Genomic DNA, 17,958 nt, shown 5'->3' with positions numbered 1-17,958 from the left:
CAGTCACTGGAACACTGCACTAAAAAGTTGTCAAATGTGACAGACCACAGCCGAGAGTAGGTGGGGGAAAACTGGACAGATGATGGGAAAATAAAAAGGGGGGGGGAGCCGGGAAAGGAGCTGATGGAGGATGAGGACCCATAAGAGGGGTGGGGGCGCTGGGCAGACGCGACAGGGTTTGGGGTACGCAGAGGAGGGGAATACAAAAGGACTCGGGGGGGGGGGGACAAGGGAGGTAGGGAGAGCTGTAGTGGGGAGAAAACAGGATGGAAGGGGGGGAAGAGGGAGCCCAGGGAAAAGACAGAGGAAAGGAGGGGGAGTGAGGATGAGAGTTGATAGGAGGGATAAATGGAGGGAGAGAGGGCATCATCCGGGAGGGGGAGTTGATGGAAGCCACCTTGGGAAAGGAGATGTAGGGTGTAGAGATGGAGGGTAGGGGGGACACAACGGTGAAGACGTGTCAGGGGGTCACTGGCGAGCTCATAGCGCCCCTTAAATGCACGTGAACAGGCAACCTTTCGCCTTTCCCACCAGAGGGAGACACCAAAGCAGCGATTGCCACAGCGGCGCCACCGCCAGAAATGGAGGGCGACTGCTTCACACTACGCGCTGTGGCGAGCTCTTCAAAACAACAATTTTTACCACGGCTCAGGCACCAACAACTTACGTTGATTTTATCGATATCTACGGAGTACGGTGGTGGTGTTTGAGATCACAAATACTTGAAAGAAAACAAACCTGCCTTGAACAATATAGTGATTATCAAAAACTTGAAGGATTTTAATGCTTTAGACTTTAGTGTCTTAGAGTTTCACTCATAGTGATGTAACAATAGTATACCTAAAACGTAAGTTGGACCTATTTCCAGTGGCATAATAACACCCTGTGTTTGTGTCCTAGGGTCACTGACCGCTCACCGAACATGTGTTTGTTTACACGAGGGTTAAACGGCGAATGGTGTCTGTGAGAGTTTTAAAACGTTTCTTCATACTGGCAGCAAGAAGGGGAGCCACAGAAATTAGCGTAATTGGGATTGCGTTGAGTCACCTGAAGTGACATGCCACGGTAAGATTCTTTATTTTGGAGGATTGAATTTTATTACATATTTGTGTCAATGTAATACTGCTAACGTTACATTACAGCAAATGAGACTTTTGCATCATTAATTCACATCCAATACGCCCCTGTGGTAGAACTTATTTTTCTGCCATAAGCCAACAGCAGTACAGCTTGCTCATCTTTTCTTGTGTCGTCTCAGCGGAGAGCATGCGGAAGGAAGTCATAAGCACAAAGGACGCCACGCTGAGAGTAACGTTGCTGGGGGGGGGGGGGGGGGAACTCCACTAGTGCTAACATTTGCAGCACGCACTACAACCTGACGATTTTCTGCGATGGAAATAACGCAAGGCCATGCCGCGACGTTCATTTTCACCTGTGCTACTTATCTGCAGTTATGAATGTGAAAGCAGATTAATATCACAACTCAAGGTCAAGCATTCCATTGCGTCATGGCTAGTGCAGTGCCACTTAGTGCCAGCTCGTGTAGGTCGGCAAGTACAGTGGCTAGCGTCACGTAAACCTCCGAATTCTATCGACGAATTCCTATCAGCACTAGAAGAATTACCTCAAGAATATTTGGACAAGCTCTGTATCTACTCCTCCTCTGTCTTTCTTTTGTTATGTGACCAGGTTTCTCTGAAACTGTCATGTAACATATTTGAGAATATTTTTTTGCTCATTGCTTTGAGCAAGTAGTCGATCTCTGACACCGCATAATAATTGCAATCGAGATTCAAAAACCACCGGTAGTTGTACCGTTTATGGATTCCTTTTCCCATCGTTTCACCTCAGCGGATGACAACAGACATTGAAAGCATTCATGTTAGCTGGGAAGAAATAGTGTTGGTAGGGTTGATAGAAGAGATAGAGAAGATCCAACGGAGAGCAGCGCGCTTCGTTGCAGGATCATTTAGTAATCGGGAAAGCGTTACGGAGATGATAGATAAACTCCAGTGGAAGACTCTGCAGGAGAAACGCTCAGTAGCTCGGTACGGGCTTTTGTTGAAGTTTCGAGAGCATACCTTCACCGAGGAGTCAAGCGATATATTGCTCCCTCCTACGCATATCTCGCTAAGAGACCGCGAGGATAAAATCAGAGAGATTAGAGCCCTCACAGAGGCATACCGACAATCTTTTTTTCCACGAACAATAAGAGACTGGAATAGAAGGGAGAACCGGTAGAGGTACTCGAAGTACCCTCCGCCACACACCGTCAGGTGGCTTTCAGAGTATGGATGTAGATGTAGATGTAGATACTACACGTGTAAGAATCCAAGGCCCAGTTAACCGACACGGCATTCAAATCCCCCAGCTCGCACCTCTGGGCGGGACATGGGACGGCATTTGCCGATAAAACGGTAGCACTTCTCGTACAGTTCTTTAGAAAGATAAGGAAGCCGTAATCAGCAGTCACTATCCAGAGGCTTACTTGAGGACATCCCTTAGAAGTCACACCATTATACACTGAAGAGCCAAATAAACTGGTACACCAGCCTAATATAGTGTATGGTCTCCGCGAGGACGAGGCGTGGACTCGACCAATGTCTCAAGTAGTGCTGGAGGTAACTAAGGCCATGAATCATGCAGGGCTGATCTCTTCTGAACAGCATGTTGCAAGGCATCAAAGACGTGCTCAGTAATGTTCATGTCTGTGGAGTCTGGTGGCAAGTGGAAATATTTAAACTCAGAGTGTTCTTGGAGCCACTTTGTAGCCGTTATTAACGTGAGGGGTGTCGCATTGTCCTGCTGGAATTGCCCGTCTGTCGGAATGGACGTGAATGGATGCAGCTCGTCTGACAGCATGCTTGCGTACGTGTCACTTGTCACAGTCGTATCTAGACGTATCAGGGATCCCATATCACTTCAACTGCACACGCCCCACACCATTGCAGAGTCCACCAGCTTGGACAGTCCCCTGTCGACATGCAGAGTCGATGGATTCATGACTTTGTCTCCATACCCGTACAGGTTCGATACAATTTGAAACGAGATTCTTCCGACCAGGAAACATGGTCCGCAGTCGTGGTCGTGCGGTAGCGTTCTCGCTTCCCGCGCCCGGGTTCCCGGGTTCGATTCCTGGCGGGGTCAGGGATTTTCTCTGCCTCGTGATGACTGGGTGTTGTGTGATGTCCTTGGGTTAGTTAGGTTTAAGTAGTTCTAAGTTCTAGGGGACTGATGACCATAGCTGTTAAGTCCCATAGTGCTCAGAGCCAGCCAGGAAACATGTTTCCACACATCAACAGTCCATTGTCGGTGTTGACGGGCCCTGGGTAGGCGTAAAGCTTTGTGTGGTGCAGTCATCAAGGGTACACGAGTGGGCCTTCTTGTCCGAAAGCCCGTAGCGATGATGTTTTGTTGAATCGTTCGCATGCTGACACTTGTTGACGGCCAGCATTGAAATCTGCTGCAATTTGCGGAATGGTTGCACTTCTGTCACGTTGAACGATTCTCTTCAGCCGTCGTTGCTCTCGTTCTCGCCGGATCCTTTCTCGGCCGCAGCAATCTCGGAGATTTGATGTTTTACCGTGAAATGGTCTTACCGGAAAATCCCCATTTTATCGCTACCTCGGAGATGCTGTGTCCCAACGCTCGTGTACCCACTATAACACCCCCCCCCCCCCAACTTGATAATCTGCCACTGTAGCAGCAGTAACTGATCTAATAACTGCGCCAGACTCTTGTTGTCTTATATAGGCGTAGCTGGCGGCAGCGCCGAATTCTGCCTGTTTACATATCTCTGTATTTGAATACGCTTGCCTGTACTAGTTTCTTTGGCGCTTAAGTGTATAACGTTAAGTTTAAAAATCAGAATCCAGCGCCCTATTTGGTTTTGACTGTAATTTTCTGTGGAGCATGCACTTTTTTGCTTGTACCAACGACTGGCTCATCTCGTATGTCTGCTTCAAAACTCTACCGTGGAATGAAGAGATCTTCAGACTGTCTCCGTTAAACACAGCGTAAATCCGAAAGAGTAGGACACTGTTTAATATTTTTACTTCAATTTTACTGAATGGAACTCGCAATGTCTGCCATCACTTGTGCCCGAAATTCTTGCTCTGACATATATATACTCAGAAGAACAGGTTTGCACCAGAGTAAGATCGCCAAAGTGCATAGTGAAAGCAACTAGATGGATGCAAAGCATTAAAACTTAATAACTGGCTCCTCAAGGTAGTGAACTAATAACTCGCCCCTACACAATCAGTAATCACTATGCATTCCTACTAGGTAAAGTGGAAGACAACGGTGGTACCAGCTGGTGGAGCCTGAGGAGAGAGAGTATAGATGGTCGTATTTCCTTCGCTGTGCTTGCGAGCTGAACAAGAAAGGAAATGACAAGAAATGGTGCAACGTACGCACAGTACTGTGGCTTGCGAAATATTTTTGTAAATGTAGTTGTAGAGCGAAATTAATCTCAGGATCTTAGTGTCGATCGCACAAAAGGGAACTGTCTCACAGTTTGCATTTATGTCTCCATCCTAAGGTAGTATATTTTGTTGTTACATGTTTTTTGCTTCCAAAGCAACAAGATAAAGTTTCCCACCTTGATTAAATAGCATAACAATTTTGTTGTGTTACAAATAATTAGGAAGTTTGATAATAAAACGTAATGACAGATTAATTACAAAATATCGCTCTGTTTCTTGCAATGAAAGCGATCGGGCGACCGCTGTGGCCTTCACGCGCTACTGCAGCAACCTGCGTCACATATAACTTAAATTAACTCATGGTAGAGAATCATGACAGAGTTCCGGTTTACGGCACATGAAAATATGATGTGCGGTTTTCTCAACATTACGTTTGCTTAATGTATTCGGATAAACTTAGTAACTAAAAAGCTCCTTCATATTGAAAATTCGCTAACGTCACTAGGAATTGGAATTTCGTAAATTTCTCGTTTACCACTTTAAAAATTGATTACCTCACATAAAGGTAAAATAAAAACATACCGGTAGTACAGCTATTCCAGAAAATATTGATGCCAGTTCCATCTCTGTACATAGGAAAGTTTGTGAGTTTGAGCGAACGGATTAAATGCACGATTACGTGTGCCTTATGTGCAGGGCGTGGCAGGTCTGCTCCTAGCCTCAGCGTTTTCCTGAGGAAGAGACAGTCCTGAAGTAATTTTGAACATAGAATTCAGCTAGAGGAGACTGGAGAAAGTAGTCGGTTACAAGCTTACAGGGCCTATCAGCCCGGAAGTTTTAAGTGAAGTTACAGGGAAAAATCCCAACGATCGACAACAGCTGGACAGGAATTAGGATCCCCCTCAGTCGAGCCCCAACTTTCGGTAAATTTAAGGGAATAAGAATGCTTGACAAGGCCGTCAATAAAGTAGTTGGCCTACAGCTAAGCATAGTTTTGGACCCGGCCTTCGGAAAGTTGAAACAGGCGCGTAACAAAAACCTTACCTTTCTAGCTTATCTGGCTCTGGAAGGCGTACTACTGACATCACAGACAGTGGCATGGCCATATAATGACAACAGCATCGACGAATATACAACTGTTACCACATGACAAAGGCAGATGAGCACTCGCCTGAAAGCTCGAGGATATATATGTGGGTGGAAGTTCGAAAAAATTTTATCGGGTTATGTTGTTGTTGTTGTGGTCTTCAGTCCTGAGACTGGTTTGATGCAGCTCTCCATGCTACTCTATCCTGTGCAAGCTTCTTCATCTCCCAGTACCTACTGCAACCTACATCCTTCTGAATCTGCTTAGTGTATGCATCTCTTGGTCTCCCCCTACGATTTTTACCCTCCACGCTGCCCTCCAATACTAAATTGGTGATCCCTTGATGCCTCAGAACATGTCCTACCAACAGATCCCTTCTTCTGGTCAAGTTGTGCCACAAACTCCTCTTCTCCCCAATCCTGTTCAGTACCTCCTCATTAGTTATGTGATCTACCCATCTAATCTTCAGCATTCTTCTGTAGCACCACATTTCGAAAGCTTCTATTCTCTTCTTGTCCAAACTATTTATCGTCCATGTTTCACTTCCATAAATGGCTACACTCCATACAAATACTTTCAGAAAAGACTTCCTGACACTTAAATCTATGCTCGATGTTAACAAATTTCTCTTCTTCAGAAACGCTTTCCTTGCCATTGCCAGTCTACATTTTATATCCTCTCTACTTCGACCATCATCAGTTATTTTGCTCCCCAAATAGCAAAACTCCTTTACTACTTTAAGTGTCTCATTTCCTAATCTAATACCCTCAACATCACCCGACTTAATTCGACTACATTCCATTATCCTTGTTTTGCTTTTGTTGATGTTCATCTTATATCCTCCCTTCAAGACACCATCCATTCCATTCAACTGCTCTTCCAAGTCCTTTGCTGTCTCGGACAGAATTACAATGTCATCGGCGAACCTCAAAGTTTTTATTACTTCTCCATGGATTTTAATACCTACTCCGAATTTTCTTTTGTTTCCTTTACTGCTTGCTCAATATACAGGTTGAATAACATCGGGGAGAGGCTACAACCCTGTCTTACTCCCTTCCCAACCACTGCTTCCCTTTCATATCCCTCGACTCTTATAACTGCCATCTGGTTTCTGTACAAATTGTAAATAGCCGTTCGCTCCCTGTATTTTACCCCTGCCACCTTTAGAATTTGAAAGAGAGTATTCCAGTCAACATTGTCAAAAGCTTTCTCTAAGTCTACAAATGCTAGAAACGTAGGTTTGCCTTTCCTTAATCTTTCTTCTAAGATAAGTCGGAAGGTCAGTATTGCCTCACGTGTTCCAGTATTTCTACGGAATCCAAACTGATCTTCCCCGAGGTCGGCTTCTACTAGTTTTTCCATTCGTCTGTAAAGAATTCGTGTTAGTATTTTGCAACTGTGGCTTATTAAACTGATTGTTCGGTAATTCTCACATCTGTCAACACCTGCTTTCTTTGGGATTGGAATTATTATATTCTTCTTGAAGTCTGAGGGTATTTCGCCTGTTTCATACAACTTGCTCACCAGATGGTAGAGTTTTGTCAGGACTGGCTCTCCCAAGGCCGTCAGTAGTTCCAATGGAATGTTGTCTACTCCGGGGGCCTTGTTTCGACTCAGGTCTTTCAGTGCTCTGTCAAACTCTTCACGTAGTATCGTATCTTCCATTTCATCTTCATCTACATCCTCTTCCATTTCTATAATATTGTCCTCAAGTACATCGCCCTTGTACAGACCCTCTATATACTCCTTCCACCTTTCTGCTTTCCCTTCTTTGCTTAGAACTGGGTTTCCATCTGAGCTCTTGATGTTCATACAAGTGGTTCTCTTATCTCCAAAGGTCTCTTTAATTTTCCTGTAGGCAGTATCTATCTTACCCCTAGTGAGATAAGCCTCTACATCCTTACATTTGTCCTCTAGCCATCCCTGCTTAGCCATTTTGCACTTCCTGTCGATCTCATTTTTGAGACGTTTGTATTCCTTTTTGCCTGCTTCATTTACTGCATTTTTATATTTTCTCCTTTCATCAATTAAATTCAATATTTCTTCTGTTACCCAAGGATTTCTACTAGCCCTCGTCTTTTTACCTACTTGATCCTCTGCTGCCTTCACTACTTCATCCCTCAAAGCTACCCATTCTTCTTCTACTGTATTTCTTTCCCCCATTCCTGTCAATTGTTCCCTTATGCTCTCCCTGAAACTCTGTACAACCTCTGGTTCTTTCAGTTTATCCAGGTCCCATCTCCTTAAAATCCCACCTTTTTGCAGTTTCTTCAGTTTTAATCTACAGGTCATAACCAATAGATTGTGGTCAGAGTCCACATCTGCCCCTGGAAATGTCTTACAATTTAAAACCTGGTTCCTAAATCTCTGTCTTACCATTATATAATCAATCTGATACCTTTTAGTATCTCCAGGGTTCTTCCATGTATACAACTTTCTATCATGATTCTTAAACCAAGTGTTAGCTATGATTAAATTGTGCTCTGTGCAAAATTCTACCAGGCAGCTTCCTCTTTCACTTCTTAGCCCCAATCCATATTCACCTACTACGTTTCCTTCTCTCCCTTTTCCTACACTCGAATTCCAGTCACCCATGACTATTAAATTTTCGTCTCCCTTCACAATCTGAATAATTTCTTTTATTTCATCATACATTTCTTCAATTTCTTCGTCATCTGCAGAGCTAGTTGGCATATAAACTTGTACTACTGTAGTAGGTGTGGGCTTCGTATCTATCTTGGCCACAATAATGCGTCCACTAAGCTGTTTGTAGTAGCTTACCCGCGTTCCTATTTTCCTATTCATTATTAAACCTACTCCTGCATTACCCCTATTTGACTTTGTGTTTATAACCCTGTAGTCACCTGACCAGAAGTCTTGTTCCTCCTGCCACCGAACTTCACTAATTCCCACTATATCTAACTTTAACCTATCCATTTCCCTTTTCAAATTTTCTAACCTACCTGCCCGATTAAGGGACCTGACATTCCACGCTCCGATCCGTAGAACGCCAGTTTTCTTTCTCCTGATAACGACATCCTCTTGAGTAGTCCCCGCCCGGAGATCCGAATGGGGGACTATTTTACCTCCGGAATATTTTACCCAAGAGGACGCCATCATCATTTAATCATACAGTAAGGCTGCATGCCCTCGGGAAAAATTACGGCCGTAGTTTCCCCTTGCTTTCAGCCGTTCGCAGTACCAGCACAGCAAGGCCGTTTTGATTATTGTTACAAGGCCAGATCAGTCAATCATCCAGACTGTTGCCCTTGCAACTACTGAAAAGGCTGCTGCCCCTCTTCAGGAACCACACGTTTGTCTGGCCTCTCAACAGATACCCCTCCGTTGTGGTTGTACCTACGGTACGGCTATCTGTATCGATGAGGCACGCAAGCCTCCCCACCAACGGCAAGGTCCATGGTTCATGGGGGGGGGGGGGATGTTATATCTCCGTGAAACCGTGAATTCAGACAAAAGAATTTTTGTTTCACATGATGAGATAACCGACTGGTTTCATACTGTTATTTTATTCTTAACTTTTGCTAATATGTTTTTATCTACATGGGAACTATACACTAAGTCACCTACAATCTGTTTTGCATAATCTAGTCTTTGTATGAAACTTCCTGGCAGATTAAAACTGTGTGCCGGACCGAGACTCGAACTCGGGACCTTTGCCTTTCGTAGGCAAGCAGAAGAGCTTCTATGAAGGGGCTTCGGTAGCTCTGATGGTAGAGCACTTGCCCGCGAAAGGCAAAGGTCCCGAGTTCGAGTCGCGGTCGGGCACACAGTTTTAATCTGCCAGGAAGTTTCAGCTTCTATGAAGTTTGGAAGGTATAAGACGAGGTACTGGCAGAACTGATGCTGTGAAGAAAGGTCGTGAGTCGTGCTTGGGTAGCTCAGATGGTAGAGCACTTGCCCGCGAAAGGCAAAGGCCCCGAGTTCGAATCCCGGTCAGGCACACTGTTGTAATCTGCCAGGAAGTTTCATATCAGCGCAAACTCCGCTACATACTGAAAATCTCATTCTGGAATAGTCTTTGCGGCACACAGTTGTAATCTGCCAGGAAATTTCATATCAGCGCACACTCCGATGCAGAGTGAAAATCTCATTCTTGAATAGTCTCTGTCTGTTACCTTGACTCATATAGAAATGGGGAGTATCACACCATGAAGATCTTCCCCTAACTTTACCAATCTCGTACTCCAATATGTCCACGCCAATGTACAGTGGTAATTAAAATTTCATCATTGTGCGAGATTAGTTCTAACACAGAAAAAACATCAGTTGTACAGACTAAGAACGCTGTGCATACAAACTATCAGAATAAAAGTACTCGTACATATGAATGTAATGTGAAATTTACCATCAAGTTCTGTGTTGTCAGTAGAGAAGTAGTAACAGCAGAATAAGGGAGTCAGGAGGGCTCACTGAATCCAATGTTGACTACTCACTAGATGTCACCTGAGTAACAAATTCATCAGGGACGTTTCAACCCTTCTAAAGCTGCTCAAGTCAACTATTGGAGAGGTGATAGTGAAGTGGAAACGTGACGGAACCAGCGCAACTAAACCAAGAACAGCCAGTGCTCACGTTCTGACGGACAGGGACCAGAGAGAACTGAGGATCATGTAATCGGTGGAAAGAGTCGCTCCTGCTTTCCAAAGTGTTACCAGTAGTCAAATGGTTCAAATGGCTCTGAGCACTATGGGACCTAACATCTGCGGTCATCAGTCCCGTAGAACTTAGAACTACTTAAACCTAACCAACCCAAGGACATCACGCACATCCATGCCCGAGACAGAACTCGAACCTGCGACCCTTACGGTAGCGCGGTTCCAGACTAAAGCGCCTAGAACCGCTCGGCCCTACCGGGCGGCTACCAGTAGTCAATCTAGCACGAAGACTGCGCGCATCTAATTGGAAAGAGTGGGTTACAAAGTTCCAAAATCTCGTCGTAAACCACACATTTCTGTAGTAAATGCTTAGTGACGGTCTGGAGACGAGTGATTCGGAATGATGAACCACGCCATTTGGCAGTCCGGGGGAAGGACTTTGGTTTCGTGAATGCCAGTAGAACTTTACCTACCGTTATCTATAGTCTGTCAACGAAGTGCGGAGGGGTTGGTATTAAGTTATGGGGTAGTTTTTCGTGGCCTCATCACTGCGCTGAAGAAAATGTGGAAGGATGTCAACACATTTTACGCTAATGTGTACTGCATGTAGTATAAGAACAGTTCGCAGATGACGATTGCTTGAAGAATAGCACATTACCTTGGCATAAAGTAGCATCTGTAAGGCATTTTTTGGTGACTAACAACAGTCCTGAAATGGATTGGCCTGCCTACAGGCCTGATGTGACACTATGGAACTCTTTCGGGGTGAGTTAAAATATTGTCTTCGGCCAAAACTCCAGCGTCCAACATCACTACTCTTGAAGAAGAGTACCTGCCATTCCTGCACATCACTCTCACACCTCACCGAAACTGTCCCCAGCAGAATTCAACCCATCATAAAGAAGAAGGCTAGACACATCCCATATTGATGTCCATTAATATGTGGCCGGATAGTTTTCATCGGATAGTGTATATTACTTGATGTCTACAACCACATAGGCCTGTCAGTACGAATTTCCAAATTTCCCGTTTCTCTTAAGTGTCCCATACTTACGAACAAGCCAGCCCGTACTTTGCAACTCTCTGAATCTGTCCAAATACTGGACTAAGTATTTGCAACTTCACCGAAGTTAAGCACTGTCGGGAGTGGGCGGCACTTGGATGGGTGACCATTCGGGCCGCCATGCGCTGTTGCCATTTTTCGGGGTGCACTCAGCCTCGTGATGCCAGTTGAGGAGCTACTCGACCGAATGGTAGCGGCTCTGGTCAAGAATACCGTCATAACGACCGGTAGAGCGGTGTGCTGACCACATGCCCCTCCTATCCACATCCTCAGCTGAGGATGACACGGCGGTCGGACGGTCCCGATGGGCCAATTGTGAAGACGGAGTGCCTTATTTGCAACTGCTGCAATGAAATACTAGCGTAATGTGTCACGCACTTTCGTTTCACAGGGGGTGACGTGCGGTCTCTGGGCCGCCTGGACGGAGTGGACATGTGGCCATCGCTGCTACGTGGCGGCACCAGCTCCCCGCGTCGTCATGTGCTCATCAACATCGACGACCGCGAGGGCTACGCCGCTCTGCGCGTCGGAAATTTAAAATACGTTAACGGTAAGGCTTGCGCTACTGCACTGTTGCTTAGTATGTGAACTTATTTGTTCAACGGGCAATTTGCCTGCTCTTGTCGGTGGACGTGTGATTATATTACACTATGTTGACACTCCTGAGGAATGAATGACCCTTGAAGCGACATCCAGCTCTGGAAGGTACTTAGCGCTATATACACTACTGGCCATTAAAATTGCTACACCACGAAGATGACGTGCTACAGACGCGAAATTTAACCGACAGGAAGAAGATGATGCGATATGCAAATCATTAGCTTTTCAGAGCATTCACACAAGGTAGGCGAAGGTGGCGACACCTACAACGTGCTGACATGAGGAAAGTTTCCAACCGACTTCTCATACACAAACAGCAGTTGACCGGCGTTGCCTGGTGAAACGTTGTTGTGATGCCTCGTGTAAGGAGGAGAAATGCGTACCATCATGGTTCAAATGGCTCTGAGCACTATGGGACTCAACTGCTGTCATTAGTCCCCTAGAACTTAGAACTAGTTAAACCTAACTAACCTAAGGACATCACAAACATCCATGCCCGAGGCAGGATTCGAACCTGCGACCGTAGCGGTCTTGCATTTCCAGACTGCAGCGCCTATAACCGCACGGCCACTTCGGCCGGCCGTACCATCATGCTTCCGACATTGATAAAGGTCGGATTGTAGCCTATCGGGATTGCGGTTTATCATATCGAGACATTGCTGCTCGCGTTGGTCGAGATCCAATGACTGTTAGCAGAATATGGAATCGGTGGGCTGAGGAGGGTAATATGGAACGCCGTGCTGGATCCCAACGGCCTCGTATCACTAGCAGTCGAGATGACAGGCATCTTATCCGCATGGCTGTTACGGAGCGTGCAACCACGTCTGAGTCAACAGATGGGGACGTTTGCAAGACAACAACCATCTGCACGAACAGTTCGACGACGTTTCCAGAAGCATGGACTATCAGCTCGGAGACCATGGCTGCGGTTACCCTTGACGCTGCATCACAGACAGGAGCACCTGCGATGGTCTACTCAACGACGAACCCGGGTGCACGAGTGGCAAAACGTCATTTTTTCGAATGAATCCAGGTTCTGTTTACGGCATCATGACGGTCGCATCCGTGTTTGGCGACATCGCGGTGAACGCACATTGGAAGCGTGTATTCGTCATCGCAATACTGCCTATCACCCGGCGTGATGATATGGGGTGCCATTGTTTACACGTCTCGGTCACCTCTTGTTCGCATTGACGGCACTTTGAACAGTGGACGTTACATTTCAGATGTGTTACGACCCTTGGCCCTACCCATCATTCGATCCCTGCGAAACCCTACATTTCAGCAGGATAATGCACGACCGCATGTAGCAGGTCTTGTACGGGCCTCTCTGGATGCAGAAAATGATCTGCTGCCCTGGCCAGCACATTCTCCAGATCTCTCACCAATTGAAAACGTCTGGTCAGTTGTGGCCCAGCAACTGGCTCGTCACAACACGTCAATCACTACTCTTGATGAACTGTGGAATCGTGTTGAAGCTGCATGGGCAGCTGTACCTGTCCACGCCATGCAACCTCTGTTTGACTGAATGCCCAGGCGTATCAAGGCCGTTATTACGGCCAGAGGTGGTTGTTCTTGGTACTGATTTCTCAGGATCTATCCACCCAAACTGCGTGAAAATATCAGTTCTAGTATAATATATTTGTCCAATGAATACCCGTTTATCATCTGCATTTCTTCTTGGTGTAGAAATTGTAATGGCCAGTAGTGTATGAATATCTCTGCGACCTAGAAAACAGAACGCTGCCTTATCTGGTTGCGAAAGTTTATGACACAGAACACGTTTGCGAATTATTTTCACTGCTTTACAGTGCACACCGATACCACGCATCGGCTATGTCCTGTCACTTCCTTACAATGCTGTGTACTCGAAAACTTCTTCGTCATATTAAAACCAGATTGGTACTGGTACACTTCTTTCCGGAAAAGATGTCCTCTTTGTCTGTGCTAGTTCTCTGTTTGCTCTTTTTTTGCCAACGGCCTTGCCGCAGTGGTAACACCGTTTCCCATCGGATCACCGAAGTTAAGCGCTGTCGGGCAGGGCTAGCCCTTGGATGGGGGACCATCCGCTATGTTTGCAAGCCGGATGCACTCAGCCCTTGTGATGCAAAACTTAGGAGCAACTTGATTGAGAAGTAGCGGTTCCGGTCTCAGAACTGACATACGGCCGGGAGAGCGGTGTGCTGACCACATGCCCCTCAGTATCCGCATCAAGCGACGCCTGTGGGCTGAGGATGACACGGCGGCCAGTCGGTACCTTTCGGCCTTCATGGCCTGTCCGGGATGAGTTTAGTTTAGTTTAGTTTTAGTCCTCTTTTTGCGACCGCCTTTCTTCGTCTGTCATATGTTATTTTACTTCCAAGGTTGCATCATTCCTTCACTTTGTCACCTTTGTGGTCTCCAATTTTGATGTTAAAATTCTCACTAAGCTAATTTCTATCAGTCCTCATTAGTTTCATATTTATTCAGTTTGCTGCATATTATCTGCTCAGCAGACTGCTCATTCCACTCAGGATGTCCTGTAATTCCTGCTCACTTTGACTGAAGACTAATGATTGTTTTTCTCATCTAAATTGTCACAGTATTAATTCGATGTCTAAAACACACACACACACACACACACACACACACACATACACACACACACACACACAGATCTGACAAATCAGTCGGTAAGACGTGATTGTGAACTTTCAAATTAAATGTCCCAAGGCTATTTTCATGCCCAAAGACATGTGGCCCATAAATAACACGCTAAACGGGCAGTTACACTTCATTTTTAGTATTTTGGAGGAACATGGACATATCAATAACATGGATACACAGTGTTAATGTTCCAATTTAGTTAAGTGTTCGTTACGAACCGGCTTTCATTTTTAGACCTAAATTAGCGAGGTGGCACATGACCAACCCTGTAACTGTGGAAAACACATGTTGGCAAAAATACTACAGCCAGCCGTTGGTGGCCGAGCGGTTCTAGGCGCTTCAGTCTGGAACCGCGCGACCGCTACGATCGCAGGTTCGAATCCTGCCTCAGGCATGGATGTGTGTGATGTCCTTAGGTTAGTTAGGATTAAGTAGTTCTAAGTTCTAGGGGACTGATGACCTGAGATGTTAAATCCCATAGTGCTGAGAGCCATTTCAACCATTTTTTAAAATACTACACAATATAGGAAAGTACATAAATAGGCAACATAGATTTATCCCATGTAGTGGAAGGAAGTAATTAATGCCAGTTTTAGGTCTAAATTTGGTGTAATGCACAATGTCGCCTCATATCAAATATCTACACATCAAAATTTTTCTCTGATGCTTGTCAATTGTTACAATCATATCTCCACATCTAAAATACCTATCAAATATTTACACATCTAAATTGTTCTCTGATGCTTTTAAAGTGTTAAAATGAAATCTCCACATGTAAAATACCTAAAAGTAGCTGCTTATTCAATGTGAGGTTATGTTATTGGTGCTTCGTAATACAGACGATTACTATCTGTCCCTTTCTCAAATTTTCAATAACGTTTCACCTTCGTGAGCACTATTTCATACGCTATGAAGATACTGAGTTACACTACAGAATGCAATCAACATTCTAATTTTTATTTGCATTTGCACTGTGTCTAGTAGAAATGATGTTCAAAACGAACTTCTGAAAAATCTGCAATCTTTACCATCTGGAAATGTGGTGCCAAGGCTCTCTGAATTTGTATTTAAAATTATCAACTACAAAATAGCATAGAAAACCGAACTGAAATACAAGAATCTAAGTATAAGAACACACAACATATCAAAAAGACAAACAAACAAAAAGGGATTTTGGAACTTATACACATTACACATGTCAGCCAAACATTACAGTGACCCCATGCTAGCGTATCAACTTCATGTTGCAATTTAAAACTTTACATGCACTGATGTTACACAGCAGAGACCAAGTGACACTTCGATAGTATGGCGTATTGAACAGTATTAATAGACATTTGTGTAGATAAGGAACAAGCTTCTGACATAGTCCAGTGGCACGTCTTCCTTTTACATTTTCCCAGTTTTCCAGTGTTTCTCTAATTAAATGAAACTGATTGGAATAGGTCATTTCGCCTAAGTTAAAGCCTAGGGGTTAGTTCAAGCATACTATTCAATACCTAATATTACACAAAAAACTTACGAAGAAATCACCATTCTTCCCAAACGTATGGAGTGTCTACCCTATTACTGCAATTATGCTCCTGCACGAAACACTTAATTTAAAAAAAAACTTTAAGGCAGGTGCACCAGTCCAGTTCAAGAAACAACACTAAAACAAAGTTACAAACAACACTCAAAGACAAAAACAAAACAATATCTACGCAGAAATATTTCTGGGTGTAAACAACGTGTACCACAATAAAAATTACAAATGAGAATCATCTTTGTCATAAAAATTACCTATTTGTTTCTTACACCGAAAAGGAAAGAGCCAGTCGTCTTCTGTAGCGGTCGGAAGTGCATTGCCACTCAAACGAAAAGTCGCCATGGTCACTGACTCGCTATATGCTGTACAATACATAATGATTCTGTGATAAAATTAACTTCAGAACTTCTATTTTATCTGTGAACACTAGCTAAGAAACTTTTACAGAATTACTTCAATTAGTCAGGTTAGAAATGAGAAAGAACTTAGACTCGTTAGTCAGTATTTCCAAAGCTTGAAATTATAGAGTTATGGATACAAATATTGTAACTATGTTCAAGAAATGTACATGTATCATGCTTTCAGTGGATTCTCTATGGAATTTTCTGCACATGAACATAATTTAGCAAGGTTCCTCCTCAACATATTTTAGAGTATGAAAATAATTCAGAAAAATCATGTATCTTCTTCCCTGATCCAACATCCACTTTCAACCACTTCAGTCGACTACTGACCGCACTTCCACAGTGTACTGCATTGCTGCTTACATCTGTGCCAGTAAATAATAAGGCCAGATGAGAAAATGTAGATGTATTGGTGAACATTTTCGATTTATTGAGCCATCAGCCATTTGATTCGTTTAACGTGTCCCACGAAGAATTACTCTTTTGCGCCAAACTCTTCATTTCAGATTATCAAATGGTTCAAATGGTTCTGAGCACTATGGGACTTAACATCTGAAGTCATCAGTCCCCTAGGACTTAGAACTACTTAAACCTAACTAACCTAAGGACATCACACACATCCATGCCTGAGGCAGGATTCGAACCTGCGACCGTAGCGGTCGCGCGGTTCCAGACTGAAGTGTCTAGAACCGCTGGGTCACTGCGGCCGGCTCAGAGTGTCACTTCGACATTACTGTCTAGATTATTTGTTGACGTATTTTGGCTTCTGTCATCCCATACAGGTTTTATACTCTGCAACTCCCTTTAGTACCCTGGAAGCTATTTCCTGATGCCTAACACATCTCATGTCCGCCCCTGGTAGCTGAGTGGTCAGCGGGACGAAATGTCATACCTACTGGCCCGGGTTCGATTCCCGGCTGGGTGGGAGATTTTCTCCGCTCAGCGACTGGATGTTGTGTAGTCCTTATAATCATTTCATCCACATCGCAACGCAAGTCACCGAAGTGGCGTCAAGTGGAAAGACTTGCACCAGGCGAACGGTCTACCGACGGGAGGCCCTAGCCACACGGCATATACACTTACATATGTCCTATTACCACCTTACGTCTTGTCTGTGTTTTTTCCTTTTTTTTTTCTTCGCTGATACTGCGGAGAACCCCCTCATTCCTTATCAGTGCATCTAATTTTCAACATCCTCCTGTAGCACAATTTCTCAATTCCATTCCTGTTTCGCAAAAGACCATGATTCACTACTGTACAGTCTGCTGTGTCCCAGACGTACGTTCTGAGAACCTTGTTCCTCAAATTGACGCCTATGTTTGATACCAGGGCCAGGAATTCTTCGTTTCCCTGTGCTGATCCGTTATTTATGTACACGTTGTTGACCATGAAATGTTATTCTTCTTCCAAGACAGCAGAATCTCTAACTTTATTTAGTGCGTGCTCCCCATTGTAGACGTTACGTTTCTCGCCGTTGTCATTTCTGTTACCTCTCGTTACTTTAATCTTTTTTCAGTTTATTCTGAATACATATTCTGAACTGAGTAAACTGGTAATTGCTTTCATTCCTATAACTCTTCTACAATT

General features: G+C 44.4%; 1 protein-coding gene across 1 annotated transcript in view; it reads left to right on the top strand.

The window, feature by feature from the left end:
• LOC126252121 (arylsulfatase B-like) overlaps positions 1 to 17,958 on the top strand; it is a 366,034-nt gene that overhangs the window by 278,535 nt on the left and 69,541 nt on the right. Inside the window, exon 7 of the mRNA XM_049952986.1 lies at positions 11,585 to 11,743. Coding sequence (XP_049808943.1) covers positions 11,585 to 11,743 — 159 coding nt within the window. The remainder of the gene's footprint in view (positions 1 to 11,584; positions 11,744 to 17,958) is intronic.

Source organism: Schistocerca nitens, chromosome 4, assembly GCF_023898315.1.
Source record: "Schistocerca nitens isolate TAMUIC-IGC-003100 chromosome 4, iqSchNite1.1, whole genome shotgun sequence".
In the NCBI taxonomy this organism is placed as follows: domain Eukaryota; kingdom Metazoa; phylum Arthropoda; class Insecta; order Orthoptera; family Acrididae; genus Schistocerca; species Schistocerca nitens.
Note: the sequence above shows the minus strand (reverse complement) of the source record. Positions and strands in the feature narration are given on the sequence as shown.